This window comes from Pteronotus mesoamericanus, unplaced genomic scaffold, assembly GCF_021234165.1.
Source record: "Pteronotus mesoamericanus isolate MK-2021 breed Mesoamerican mustached bat unplaced genomic scaffold, CSHL_Meso_final scaffold_31, whole genome shotgun sequence".
NCBI classification, from domain to species: domain Eukaryota; kingdom Metazoa; phylum Chordata; class Mammalia; order Chiroptera; family Mormoopidae; genus Pteronotus; species Pteronotus mesoamericanus.
The window spans coordinates 35,425,074-35,440,844 of record NW_026555312.1 but is presented as its reverse complement, the minus strand read 5'-3'; the positions used below and the strand labels follow the sequence as shown (position 1 = coordinate 35,440,844).

Sequence of the window (15,771 nt, the reverse complement as noted above, 5' to 3'; positions counted from 1 at the left end):
GTTAAGACTAATAAATTAAAAATGACATTCTGTTGTGTGGGCTTGTGTGTGCACACACTGACATAAATATACATGTACTTACTCATGTGCAGCATGGAAACAAAATATTTAGTAATCACTGCAGAAAAAATGTCTTTCCTTAACCTCATTAATCACATTATCTAATCTTCACACTACTCAATACGAATGGTTCATGCTACTTAATCATTAGGACTACACTGAGTGGTTTAGCTGCGTGTTCCTTAAATTCCACAGGACCAAGATTAAACTACCTGAGCACAAGTTTGATCTCCTTTTTAAACCAAATGAAAGCTGTAATGGCACTTATCAATAGTAACCAGGGGTAAAAATTAACAACTCCCACAAATGATTATATATGCATGTCATAATTTGAACTAAATGATACTTAAATGAGTAGGTAACATATTATTCATTTTATAAAATGCTGGGACAATATTTTGTTTGATTAGATTAACCTAACATTCATCATCCCATTTAGCTAGTATATATTTACTGGCATAAGCACTAGAAATCATTAACTTTTGTTACCTTCGGTAAAATCTAAAAAATTATGAATTAAATAATTGGGGGGAAATGACAGTTAGCTTTAACAACTCCTTACTTATACAATTCTGAATTCAAAACACAGCATTACATATTGAATCACATCTATGGCACTGAGAAATAAGATATGTGAAAGGAGAAAGAAGAAACAGTAGTAAATGAAGCAAGGGAAGAAAGAAGTCCTGATATATAAACATAACACAGGCAAAAAAAAAAAATGTGAAAGAACAAGATCAAAAGAAATAATACCAAAGAATAGTAGTTGAAGAGACTCCTATTAATAAATTACCAGTGTTCCAGCTTCTAGTTGCCGTAGAGACCAATATATAAATTTTAAAAAAGGCTCATGAAGTTTGGAATTCACAAATGGCATCCACTGTAGCTGTTCTGTCATCACAGGCAAAAGCTAAAATGATGAAAAATATATTTTTCATACACAGTACTTACAGATATCTGGAAAGAACACAATTTTCCAAAAATTATTTTTCCAAAAGAAAAGAGTTCTCTAACAAAAAAATATCACTTTAAAACTATATATAATACAATATGGAAAAATGTTATTTAAAATTTTCAATATAGTCATGTGCCACATAGCAATGTTTCAGCCAACAACACACTCCATATACAATGATGGTCCCATGAGATTATTGACAGAGCTGAAAATCCCTGTCACCTAGTGATGTCATAGCCATTATAAGGTTGTAGCACAAAGACTGAAATAATCAGCAGCTGTGGTTAATACGGCAAACAACTTTAAGCTGGGTGTAGATGAGGATGACATTGAGGAGCTCCTACAGGTGGTTCTTAAGGAATTGACTGATGAGGAGTTGTAGGAACTGGAATAGGAAAGCACAACTGAAGAAGAGGCAAAAGAAAAGGAAATTGCAGGAGAAAAAAAAAGAATCCCTAAAAAAATTCAGTGAAGGGTTTAGCAGATGCTTTTCCAGGCCTCAACAAATTCCTTAAAAAGTATGAAAATATGGACCCCACCCAACACCAACAGATTTTCATGAATAGAAAGGAATGTTTATGGTATATTATCTGCTTACAAGCAAATCTATCCTGAAAAAAAGAGGCAAACCAAGCAAAATGCCAAGGATATATTTCTGAAAAGAGGGACACCTCCTCATGAAGCACCTCAGGCAGCTCCTTCAGAAAATGTTTCAGAAGAAAAATTGTTATCATGGGAGATGGCAGATTTATGCATTTTATTGCCCCTGAAGACCTGTCAGTGACACAAATGTGGAGGTAGAAGGCAGTGATATTGATGATCCTGAGCCTGTGTAGGCCTAGATTAACTGTGTGTTTCTTAGTTTTAAATGAAGTCATTTAAGAAGTAAATAATAATAATAGTAATAAAAAAATAAAAAATTCTAAAACACAGAAAACAGCTTGTAGAATAAGGATATAAAGAAAATACTTTGTGCAGCTGTGCAATGTGTTTGTGTCTACGCTAAATGTTAGTACAAAGAGTCAAAAAGTTTTAAAATTTTTTAAAGTTTATACAAAGTAAAAATGTTATAGTAAGCAAAAGTTAATTATTGAAGAAAAAATATTTAATAAATTTAGTGCACCCGAAGACTATAGTATTTATAAAGTCTACCGTAATGTACAGTATGTCCTAGGCCTTCACATCCACTCACCACTCACTCAGTGACTCACCCAGAGTAACTTCCAGTCCTGCAATCTCCTTTCATGTCAGTGTCCTCTGCAGGTATACCATTTTTAAATATTTTATATCACAGTTTTACTGTGCCTTTTCTATGTTTAGATACACAAATACCATTGTTACACCTGGCTACAGTATTCAATACAGTAATATGTTGTACAAATTTGTAGCCTAGAAGCAGAAGGCTATACCATATAGCCTAGGTGTGTAGTAGACTATACCATCTAGATTTGTGTAAGTACATCCTATGGTGTTCAACAATGAAATCACCTAACAATGTATTTCTGAGAACCTATATTTTGTTAAGCAACACATGACTGTATGTATTTCCTTTGACCCAGGATTATCAGCATGTCTAGGATTTTAAGATTAACCTATAAAAACATACTACCTGAACCTTAAATGGTTAAATACATTTATAGTACATATATAAACACTAAAAATGATAGTGGCACCTATAATATTTTGATAGCTTATTTTGGGGGGGATAAAAAGCAGGTTTCAAAAGAGCAAATACATTAAGTTCCCATTTACATAAAATACACCTATATCGATTTATATTGAAAAAGAAATATAAAAGGATTTTTAAAAAATATTAACAGATTATAGTAGTTGGGGTGATATTTACTTTCCTTTTTATCTATCAGTCTTGCATAAGTATCTTAATGTCAATTGGTAAAAATAGCAGAAAATTTTAGAAAGATACTTATGAACCTTAATTCAAAAGTCTGTCATTTTCAGAGAAAAACAAATGCCATATGATTTCACTGATATGTGGAATCCAAAAAACAAACCAACAAACAAAATAAAAACAAACAAAACAGAAACAAACTCATGGATACAGAGAATAAACTGATGGTTGCCAGATGGGAGAGGGTGGTGGGGCTGGCTGAAAGAGGTAAAGAGATTAAGAAGTACAAATTGGCAGTTACAAAAGAGTCACAGGTATATAGGTACAGCAAAGGGAGTACAGTCACTAATGTTGTAATAACTGTATGTGGTACCAGGTACTACAATATTGGGGAATCACTTCATAAATAGTATGTCTAACTATTATGCTATACACCTGAAACTAATATTGAATGTCAGCTACAATTAAAAAATGAAAATTTTTGCACTGGCTGGTGTAGCTCAGTGGGTTGAGTGACAGCCTGCAAACTGTAAGGTTGTTGGTTTGATTCCCAGTCAGGGCGCATGCCTGGATTGCGGGTGGGTCCCTGGTTGGCGGCGTGTGAGAGGCACCAAATCAGTGTATCTCTCGCACATGATGTTTCTCTTCCTTTCTCCCTCCCCTCCCCTCTCTTGAAAAATAAATAAGTAAAAATCTTTAAATAAACAAAATAAAAATGAAAAATGAAAAAATTTTGAAAAAGACAAAGTACATTATTTTGCTAAAGGACTTCAAGACCATAAAGATATAGAGGGGAGGGCAAAAGTAGGTCTATAACTGTTGATATGGAAAATAACAGAATAATTAATAAATAGTAATACAAGCATAAACTTTGTTTCACTTATTCACAACTGTAAACCTGCTTTTGCTCTACCCTATATTCTAAGCCTTTGATGGAATAATCCCAATTCTGGTATACCAGCCTAAGAAAATAACCTGAAATATACTCTTCCAAAAGCACAAGTATAAAGATATTTATTGCTACATTATTTACAAGAATAAAAACGTGCCACTTTTGGCGAAGATGGAGGCGTAGGTAAGTATGCTTTGCTTCCTTGCACAACTAAAAGGACAACCAATTTAAAAACAAAAAACAACCAGAGCTGCCAGAAAATTGAACTGTATGGAACTCTGACAACCAAGGAATTAAATAAGAAACACTCATCCAGACTGGTAGGAGGGGTGGAAATGGGCAGCAGTGGCGGAGAGGGGCAGCAGTGGCCCAGAGGACGTGCAGCAAGGCAGCAGCTGGCAGACCAGGCAGTCCCACATTTGCATGTGGATAAACCAGAAGAAACAACTAAGGAACAAGATAGACCACACAAACTGGAGGTCCATGCAAGAAAACAAAGCCTCAACAACTCCGACTGTAAAAACCTATGGGGGTTATGGTGGCAGGAAAAACTCCCAGTCTCAAAGCAGAGACCGGTGGAGGGAGCCACAGGGTCCTAGAATGTACACAAACCCACCCACCCAGGAATAAGAACCAGAAGGGCCCAATTTGCTTGTGGGTAGCAGGGGAAGTGACTCAAAGTGGGGCGAGAGGAGAGGAAGCACCACTGTTTCCTCTCTGACCCCTCCCTCACACATAGCACCACAATTCAGTGAAGTGTGTTGCTGGGCCCTGGCGAACACCTAAGCCTCCGTCCCTTACAACATAACAGGTGTGCGGAGAAAAAGAAAAATGACCCAAATGAAAGCACAGATCAAACTCCAGAAAAAGAAGTAAGCGAGAGGAGATAGCCAACCTATGAGATACAGAGTTCAAAACACAGGCAGTCAGGATACTTACAGAAATTACTGAGTACAGACACAAAATAAAGGAAGAAGTGAATGCTATACAAAGTGAAATAAAGGAAAACATACAGGGAACCAAGAATGAAGGGAAGGAAACCGGAACTCAAATCAACAATTTGGAAAAAAAGGAAGAAAAAACATCCAACTGGAACAGAATGAAGAAACAAGAATTCAAAAATATAAGAGGCTGAGGAACCTCTGGGATGACTTGAAACATTCCAACATCTGAATCAAAGGGTGCCAGAAGGAGAAGATGAAGAACAAGAAACCGAAAACTTATTTGAAAAAATAGTGAAAGAAAACTTCCCCAATCTGGCAAAGCAAAGAGACATTCAAGTCCAGGAAGCTCAGACAAGTCCCAAGGAAGTTGGACCCAAGGAAGCACACAACCAAGGCACATCAAAATTACATTACCCAAGATTAAAGATAACAGAGAATCTTAACAGCTGCAAGAGAAAAGCAGAGAGTTACCTACAAAGGAGTTCCCGTAAGACTTTCGGCTGATTTCTCAAAAGAAACCTTGCAGGCAAGAAGGGGCTAGAGAGAAGTCTTCGAAGTCATGAAAAGTAATGACTTACATCCCAGATTACTCTATCCAGCAAAGCTAATTTAGAATGGAAAGGTAGGTAAAGTGCTTCACAGATAAGGTAAAGCTAAAGGAGTTCATCATCATCAAGCCCTTATTATATGAAATGTTAAGGGACTTATCAAAGAAAAAGAAGATCAAAACTATGAACAGTAAAATGACAACAAACTCACAACTATCAACAACTGAATGTAAAAAACAAAAGCAAAAAGAAACCCTAAGTAAACAACTAGAACAGGAAAAGAATCACAGAAATGGAGGTCACATGGAGGGTTATCAGCGGGGAGCAGGAGGAGTGGGAAGGGGGGAAAAGGTATAGGGAATAAGAAGCATAACTGATAGGTACAAAATAGACAGTGGAGCTAAGAATAGTATAAGAAATGGAAAAGCCAAAGAACTTGTATGTATGACCCATGAACAAAAACTAAGTTGGGGGAATGCTGGAGGGAGTGGGGATGGTGCAGGGCAGAGGGGGATGAAGGGGAGGGAAAAAAATGGGACAACTGTATTAGCATAATCAATAAAATATACTTTAAAAATAAAATAAAATAAAAAGCCAAAAAAAAGAAGAAAATGTGCAAGTAATATAATTGCCTAGCAACAGAGATATTATTAAGTCAAGTGCATATCCACTCAGTAGACTAAAAATCATGAACAAAAATATTAATAATAAATTAAGTAAAAATAATAAAAACTAGAATACAAAATCATATATAATTCTACCACAGATATGACAAGTTAGTTATGAAAAAAACATATAAGTCTGGAAGGACACACTTGATCTTTCAGAGCAACATCTGGATACTATTAACCATTCCCTCCTTTTGCAATACTCTCCTTAGCTTCTGCGACACCAATTTCCACTAGTTTTCCTTCTACTTCTCTGGTCACCATCAGTCTTTATTGCTGGTACATCTTCACACACATGGTAATTAAATGTTGAAGTTCCCTAAATTCAGATTTAGCCAATTCAGACTACTGACTCCCATATCCATATATCTAGCTCACACTTCTCTGCTGAGCTCTGGGTCCCTTATAACAATGTCTTCTATATACTTTCATTTTGATACATGAAAATCAACGTGTCTGAAACGAACTTACTAGATGAGGAGGCTGAAAGCCAGATCTCCTCCAATATATTCTAAGTGAATGCTACCAACATTCATCCAATTGGAAAAGTCAGAAACCTGACAGCCATCCTGGATACCCCAACTTTTATAATGGGTCCATTATCAAGTCTCATCAATTTTACCTCCAAACTATTTTCTGCATAGTCTACTTCTAACCCCATAGCTATGATCCTAATGCAAATTACTACCTTATTTCACCTAAATGCAAATTTCACTATCTTATTTCACTGAAGAGTTTTCTAATTATTCTCCAACATTTACTTCTTTATCCCTTCAATCCTATCTCTACCTAACAGCCAACATGATCTATTTGTTCTTTAAAATAGCTCTTCATTAGTTTCCTATTAGCACTCTTCGGTATCATTTTCTACAATGAAATTTCAAAAAAAATTGAAAATTACAGGCATCTAAAATTGAGGAATGTCTAAATTGTACTTTTGTGGGTGAACAGAATTTTACAACCACCTACTATGTTAAGGTCGTAACGCCAGTAAAACTGTATATACATAATCTCCCACATTCTATATTTTAGTATAAGATTTAAAAATGGTAAAGAATGAAAGTGATTTAGCACACTGTGACTTTCTGGCTTTTAAAGCATTTTTTAATGAGTTGAAATTAAGGAAGAACTACACCTACTAGAAAAGAAGAGAAGAAAGTTCTATTAGTTTGAGGTTTCAGAATCCCCCCACACCAGGACCAGTATCTTGGTAAGGGCTAGACTGGGACCCCGAACAGAGTATGAGTATGTGCAGGTGGCATCCCTGAGGACTCAGAGCTTCAGTGGACTGTGAGCGCTCCAGCTGCATAACTCACTGAACTGTCTTGCCAGTTTCTACACTGGCTTGACTGGGCATAATTCAAAAAGGAAAAGCTCATATTCATTCCATTCTTCTGCAGCTCTGTGATAGCATTTAATAACACTCCAATGGGATGTCTTCCACATATAGTATTACGGTATTTCTTCAAGTAATTGCTAAAAGATACAGGGTCTAATTGTTCTATAATACTCATACCCATTTTATCTAGATATTCAATGGATCTATAAATCTCCCCCTGGGATTCATCATAGTAACTGTAATGGAACCTCTGACCCCAATGGCAGAAATCAGAAGAAACCACAGAGAGATTACTAGGATCCGCTAGATATTTACTGAAGAGTTTTCTAAATTCCTGTTCTTTTGACTCACTCAGAGCTCCAACCAGTACAGGAATAATGGTAAACTCATCCTTATGGCCTTGTCAATTGCAAAATAAACAGATCATACAGATCTCTAGTCCCTCTGCAATGCAGGGGCTTCTAGGGCAGAATCTGCATCTTTCCATGGCTTTAGCAGTGTAAGGCAAATGCACTTCAATACTGTGTTCATCTTCATCTCTCTGCAGAGACATGCGTTCAAACATTCCTGTCTTCCATAGTTGTCCGTAAGTCTTTTGGTCAATACGAAGATCATACAGAGGTGTCCTGTGTATATCCACACCGGAAAGTGCACAACTAAGATCACCTTTAAAGGGAAGAGATTTCAGAACTGCAGATGAAATTCAGTAAAATATGACGGGACAGTTGATATCAACTGGGAGAGCTGTGTGAGGTCCCAAGATGTCTACTTTGAAGGGGATTGAGGCATCATTGTCCTGTGTACAATGTTTCTTGTATCTTCTTCAATAAATGTCTCTATTTTACATATTATGTGGCAGGATATTTTCTGGACAGACCCGTATATGATCAAGTGATATTTGTCAAGAGTGCCAAGACCTCTAAATGTGGGAAAAGACACTCTCTTCAAAAAAAATGGTACTGGAAAAACTGGATATCCCCATGCAAAAAATTAGGTTAGATTCTTATGCCAGATACAAAAATTAACTCAAACCTAAAGACCTACATGTAATAGTCAAAACTAATGAACACTTGAAAAATTGTACAAGAGAAAAAGCTTCAGGATACTGCATTTGGCAATGGCTTCTTTGATATGAGAACAGAAGCATAGGTAACAAGAGAAAAATAGATAAACTAAATTTCATCAACATTAAAAACATTTGTGCATCTAAGGACACTGTTAATAGCATGAAATAGCAACTTACAGAATGGTAATAAATACTTAGAAAGGATTGATATCTAGAATATATAAAGCACTCCTAAATTCAGTAACAAAAAACTAGATTTAAAAACGAGCAAAGGACTAGAATATGCATTTCTCCAAAGATACCCAAATAGCCCATAAAAGGCGCTCAATGTCACTAACAACATGCAAATCAAAATCACAATATATCGACTAAAGAACCCACCCATATAGAAAATACAATAACAAGTACTGGAAAATATGTCATAAATCAGTGGGAATGTAAAATGGTGCAGAGATAGTGAAAAATGTGGCAGTTCCTCAAAAAATTAAACACAGAATTACCATAAATCCAGCCATTCCAATTCTGCATATACATGCAAAAGTACTGAAAGCAAAGACTTGAACAAACACCAATTTTCATAGGAGGAATATTCAACAGTACCTAAAAGATGGAACCAACACAAATGATAAACAAAATGTGGTATGTATATACACAGGAATATTATTCAATATTAAAAAGAATGAAATTGGGAGATGGCAACGAAGCAGGTGGGACTAAGCCCTCTTCCTCGTGCTCCAAACTGGGAAACTTAGCTGACCTTCTGAAAAACAAAGTGAACAGCCAACAGAATCTAACCTGATATGAAATTTGGAAGCTAACGTGTGCAGAAGATGATTCAAAACAGGCACACACAACCCAAGGCAGGAGTTGTAACTATCAGTCAGCCAGATGGAGGAGAGAACCCACCAACCAAGAAGCCACCAACAAGTAAAGCCCAATTACAACAAGAGAGCCCAAACAAATGGAAGAAAGGGAGATTTCTAGAGCAACCAGAAAAGGAGATCAAAGAGACTGCACCACTGAGGCTCTCAGAACTCCTAACATAGAACTCCACCTCAAGAAAACAGGCAGAGAAAGCAGAGCACCTGGAGACGCAAAAACAAACAAAAACAGACACCTAAAATGGCAAGACAAAGAAAGGCCCCACAACTGAAAGGAATGGAAGAATCCCCAGTAAAAGAACTAAGTGAAATTGAGGCAAGCAATCTATCAGACAGAGAATTCAAAAGAATGGTTATATGGATGCTCAAGGAACTCAGTGACAACTGCAAGGAACTGAGTGGGATATACAACAGCATGAAAAGGAAATGGAAACTATAAACAAGAACCAGGAAGAAATGAAGAATACAATACCTGAAATAAAAAATACACTGGAAGGAATTACAAACAGGCTGAATGAAGCAGAAGACTGAATCGGTGAGCTGGAAAACACAGTTGAAACACGCAGCTAGAATAACAGCATGAAAAAAAGTCTCAAAGGTATGAAGAAAGCCAAAAGGAACTTCAGAACAACATGAAACAAAACAACATTTGAATCACAGAAATACCAGAAGAAGAAAAGAAGCAAGGGAAAGAAAACCTGCTTGAAAAAGCAATGACAAAAAACTTCCATAACTTGGGAGAGGGGAAAGGCCATGCTAGTGCAGGAAGCACAGAGGTTTTCAATCAAGATGAACCCAAAGAGGACTATTCCAAGACATCGCATAACAACAATGCTAAATTTTGAAGACAAAGAGAAAATCATAAAAGCAACAACGAAGAAACAAACAGTAGCATACAAGGGAGCTCCAATAAAGCTAGCAGCTGATTTCTCAACAGAAACACTACAAGCCAGAAGGGAATGGTAAGAAACTTTTCCAAGTAATGAAAGGCTAAGGCCTGCAACCAAGACTTCTCTACCTTGCAAGGCTGTCATTTAAAATGGAAGGTGAAGTAAGGAGTTTTCCAGACAAAAGAAGGCTAAAAGAATACACCCCCACCAAACCAGCATTGCAAGACATGCTAAACGGACTGCTTTTAAGACGAAGGGATTGAGTGAGAGGATCACAGATACAAAAGGAAAAGTGGCAATGAATAAGTACCTATCAATAATAACCTTAATTAATGTATTAAACACTCCAATCAAAAGACATAGGGTAGCTGAATGATTAAGAAAACATGACCTGCATATATGCTGTCTACAAGAGACCCACATCAAAACAAAGAACCTGCACAAACTGAAAGTAAAAGGTTGAAAAAAAATATTCCAAGCAAATGGACAGGAAATAAAAGGTGGGGTATCTATATTTATATCAACAAAATAGAATTCAAAACAAAGGCCATAAAATGAGACTCAGAAGGACACTTCATAATACTCAAGGAATAAAAAAAAACATCAAGAACACATAAATATTATAAACATACATGCAGCCAACAAAGGAGCAACCCAAATACATAAGGAAAATCTTGGAGGACTTCAAGAAAGACATAGACAGCAACACACTTATACTAGGAAATTTTAACACCCCGCTATCGACAATGGACAGATTTTCAAAACAAAGAATCCGTAAGGACATTGCAGCACTAAAAAACATGCTAGATCAAATGGGCTTAACAGATATATACAGGACCTTTCACTCAAAAGAAGCAAAATATACATTCTTTACAAATGCACATGGAACATTTTCAAAGATAGACCACATGATAGAACACACAACAAGCCTCAACAATTTCAAGAAAATTGAAATCATATCAAGCATTTTCTCAGGACACAGTGGCTTTAAACTAGAAACCAACCTCAAGGAAAAAAACTCAAAAAACAGTCAAATACATGGAGATTGAGTAACATGTTATTAAACAACAAATTGGAAAACAATGAGATCAAGGAAGAAATCCAAAAGTTTCTGGAAACAAATGAAAATGAACATACAACAGTCCAAAACCTATGGGACACAGTGAAGGCAGTCCTGAGAGGGAAGTTTATAGCAATACAGGCCAACCTAAAGAAGATACAAACATTTCAAATAAACAACCTAGCCCTACATCTATAAAACTAGGGGAATAACATCAAACAAAGCTCAGAGAGAGTAGAAGGAAGGAAATAATCAAGATCAGAGCAGAATTAAGTGACATAGAGACAAAAGAACAATTTAAATGGTCAATAAATCCAAGAGCTGGTTGTTTGAAAAGATAAACAAAATCAACAAGCCTTTAACCAGACTCATCAAGAAAAGAGAGAAAGAGGACCCAAGTAGATAAAATCAGAAATGAAAGAGGCACAATTACAACCAATACCAGAGAAATATAAAGGATCGTAGCCAACCATAAGAAAAATATATTTGCAAATGATACCTTGGACAAGGGTTTGGTCTCCAAAATATATAACGAACTCACATGACTCCACACCAAGAAGACAAGCAATCCAATTTAAAGATGGGTGAAGGACATGGACAGGCATTTCTCTAGGGAGGACATACAGACATCAAAAAAAATGCTGCACATCACTAGCCATTAGATAGATGCAAATTAAAACCACAATGAGATATCACTTTACACTGGTCAGTATGGCCATCATTAATAAATCAACAAACAAGTGCTGGTGAGGCTGTGGAGAAAAGGGAACTCTAGTGCACTGTTGGTGGGAATGCAGATGGGTACAGCCACTGTGGAAAACAGTGTGCAATTCCCTCAAAAAGCTAAAGATGGATCTGCCTTTCGATTCAGCGATCCCACTGTTGGGACTATACCCTGAGAATCCTGAATCACCAATTCAGAAGAACCTATGCACCCCAATATTTATAGCAGCATTATTTACGATAGCCAAGTGCTGGAAACAGCCTAAGTGCCCATCGGTAAATGAGTGGATCGAACACAATGGCACATTTACACAATGGAATACTACGCAGCAGAAAGAAAGAAAGCTCCTACCCTTCACGACAGCATGGATGGAACTGGGGAGCATTATGTTACGTGAAATAAGCCAGGAGATGAAGGAGAAATGCCAAAAAGATCTCGCTTATAAGTGGAACCTAAGCAACATGACAAACAAGCAAGGAAAACATAACCAGAAACATTGAAAGAAAAAAGTAACCAACAGGAATGAGAGGGAAGGAGGGAGGGGGTAACGGGGAAAGGGAGGGGAAGGGGTCAAATCCAGGAACATGTATGAAGGACACATGGACAAAGCCAAAAGTGAGGAAGGACTGAGGGAGAGAGAGGTGGGGGTGGGTGGGGTAGGGGAAAGGTGGTGTTGTGTAAATGGAGACAAATGTGTTTGAGCAATAAAAATTAAAAATTCAAAGAAAAAAGACAGTAACGGAGTCATTAAAAAAAAAAAGTTCAGTCACTGCCTTGTACTTGGGGCAAGTTGAGAACTATTGTTAATTAGGGCCAAACTCTAAGACGTTGACAAGAGGCTGCCTTCTCCATACAATGACCAACTAAAAACCCCACAGAAACAGAGTGTTTTGGAGAAGGGACCATTTGTCTGGAGTCCTGGTCATATGTATCACATGCCACATGCAGTGGCCTGGTAGCATAGGGAGCATGATGTGGAGTGAGAGTACTAAGTGCACAGGGTAAAGTTCATTTAGAACTCCAGATAAGAAGAACTACTGCCTCTTTCCCAGTTATCCTTTTTGATTCCAAAGTTATTTATCACACATTTGGATCCTAGGAAATTATCAAATCAATGGCCATTCACTGCTTCATTCAGTACATGTATATCTTAGGTAACCATAACAAAATACTACAGACTGTGTAGCTTCATGGTTTTATTGCTCATGGTTTTGGAGGCTAGGATGACCAAGATCAGGAAGCCAGCATAGTCAGGTTCTGGTAAAAGCTCTCTTCCTGGCTTACAAAAGGCCATATTCTTGCTGTGTGAGAGCAAGCTCTGTGGTGTCTCTTCTTATAAAGACACAAATCCTATCCTAGGGGTGCTACTTGTAAAACCCTCCAAAGGCCCCATCTCCACATACCATCATATGGGGATTAGGGCTTAACATATGAGTTTGCGGGGTGACAGTCCAGTCCATAGCAGTATGTATTGATTACCTGATTTGTGGAGGTTCTGTCCCCACTTAAGCTTATCTTCCTACGAGCGGGCTTTAGGACTAAAATAACTTACTTGGGCAACCAGAAAAATACTACAAATGAAAAATTACTATTTACTTGGTTTCTTTTAGCAAATCACTATTTCCAAAAAACACAAAGCATTTTGTTTAGAAACTCAGAAAATTCAGAACTCTACGTCAAACTTATGTTTTGTTTCATTTTATGGGTACATTGGCTCTTTGATTTTACCTTTCATTTTCCTCCTTGTTTTCTAAACTTTTGGGAGTTGATAAACTATTGCATTTCATTTTAGATGGTTTACTTTGCAGAGATTTGACATATTTCACAAAGTTAGTTGGAAAGTTAGCATCACCTTGGGGGAATAAAAGAATGACCTGCAGCTAAATGTGGTTTCATTTCAAATTGGCCTCTAAGGGATCCTAATGTAAATTATGTTGAAGTTCTACTCCTAACAATAGAAGAGTATCAAAGTGTATGAACCAATGAAAGCTTTCTAGCAAGAACCCCTGCTGCATTTTCCTGTTTATCTTGAAAGAGCAAAAGTGAAACAATCTGCTATACATTGGCAAACTGAATGGTAAATATCAGATACAGTTACAATTAAAGCAATATAAATGATTTTTATTAAAGGTGCAAAGCAATAGTTAAAAACTAAGTATGTATTGAGTACTCACTATGTGCTGCTCAATAAACAAGACATGGAAGGGGGTGGAAGTGGGCAGGGGTAGAGGTGGGGATGAGAACTGGGGAATGATGACCTCTATTTGAGGACTCATGGTACTCCAAATATGACTCTCTTAACTGGTAAGTTGTGATAAGGTATATTGGAGGTGTAGAGCCTGCTTTGCATGAATAGTCTAATAAAGAAAAAGATAATATTGCTACATTTCATGAGGGCCAAAATCATGACTTGTCAACAAATGTGTAAAGTTTAAGGCACTGGAGTCGTTGGTGGGTTAAAGAGGTCTTTGCAACATGATTCATGGAAAAGACTGACAGCTGTAAGTGGAGAGGGAGGAGGAGGGGACTAACTGAAAGAAAGTTAAGTGATTAGTCAAAGAACATATATGAAGGACCCATGGACATGGACAACGGCAAGGGGACTTATGGAAGTAGGGGCTGGGCTGAGTAGAGGGGGATGAAAGGGGAAAAAGTGGGACAACTGTAATATAATAAACAATAGAAAATTAAAAAATAAAGAGGTTTTTGCATACGTAAAGAAAAAAACTTTAGATGTATACTCTTCAAATGTTTAATGTATTTGTTGTAGAATATACCTGTCAATCTCTAATGACCATTTATACTAACTAGAAATCATGAGTACCAATATTCAATATCTGTAATTTAACAAAACAATTATTTCTCTTTGTTACTGAAAGGACCCTTGAAAATAGACATTTTATCCCTTTATTAAAAAAAGGCAAAATAAACATTATTTTAGTGGGAATGACTCCTAAAATGGTGTGTATTAGAAATTGTTCACATCACTGATTATTTGCCTAACTCTAACATAAAATTAGCTTTCCATTTTGGGAGTAGGTTTTTAATTTCTGGTCTCTATTTTTAAAGAGAAATTCCTATCATGTTAAGAAATATATATGAATTAATTATAATTAAGTGTGAAATGTATCTTTTTAGAACTGACTATTGGTATGGTCAATTTTCTACCAAAAGTATTTTCAATATTTTTTCTCTTGTAAAATATACCAGAGGCTTTCCTTTATAATCTTCATGTCTACTGAGTCATATATTTCAAATGAGAAAACAAACCTTTACACACTTCTCCTGAATATCATTTCTCTGAGGAAGCCTTTCACCATCCATTCCATATTCTTCACTTTTCAATTTGCTAAGGTGATAATCTGAAATCCAGTCCATGAAGACAGTTAAAAGTTCATAAACTTGTGTGTTAAGTGGTACCTGTATGTAAAAAATTAAACATTTCAGTTATGAACTGCTTGTCATACTTCAAAGGCAACTTTAAATTTTGAGTGAGTATAAAATCATTTATCTAAAGCACTTCACTAAAATGTTTCAAAAAGCTCCAAATGAAAGAAATTCCAAATCAAACATCTCTAATTAATGTTAGAAACATGTTAAATGCTGAGAGGAGAAAATTAATCATAATAAGGAAATTGAAAGTACTGCACCACGTTACCAAAACACAAAACCTTCATAAAAATTCTTTATCAAAGTTTGGTAACAAAAAAAATTAAAATTGGTCTGAACTTGAGAGCATGAACCACCATAATTAAAAGATTTTAATAAATTAAAGGTTCAAAAGCTAAACAATTTCCATCATGAAAATTTATATTTCTTCCCCAAAATGTTTCTTTACATTAGAGCATTTTATAAACATGATATGAAACTATTTGGGGGGGCAGGGGGGGAATCC

At 36.4% G+C, this 15,771-nt stretch overlaps 1 protein-coding gene across 1 annotated transcript in view; it reads right to left on the bottom strand.

Annotated features, from left to right (window-relative positions):
• CCDC138 (coiled-coil domain containing 138) overlaps positions 1–15,771 on the bottom strand; it is a 121,809-nt gene that overhangs the window by 63,459 nt on the left and 42,579 nt on the right. The window contains exons 10-11 of the mRNA XM_054592022.1: positions 15,147–15,296; positions 854–970 (exon numbers count right to left, since the gene is read on the bottom strand). Of these exons, the coding sequence (XP_054447997.1) occupies positions 854–970; positions 15,147–15,296 (267 nt within the window). The remainder of the gene's footprint in view (positions 1–853; positions 971–15,146; positions 15,297–15,771) is intronic.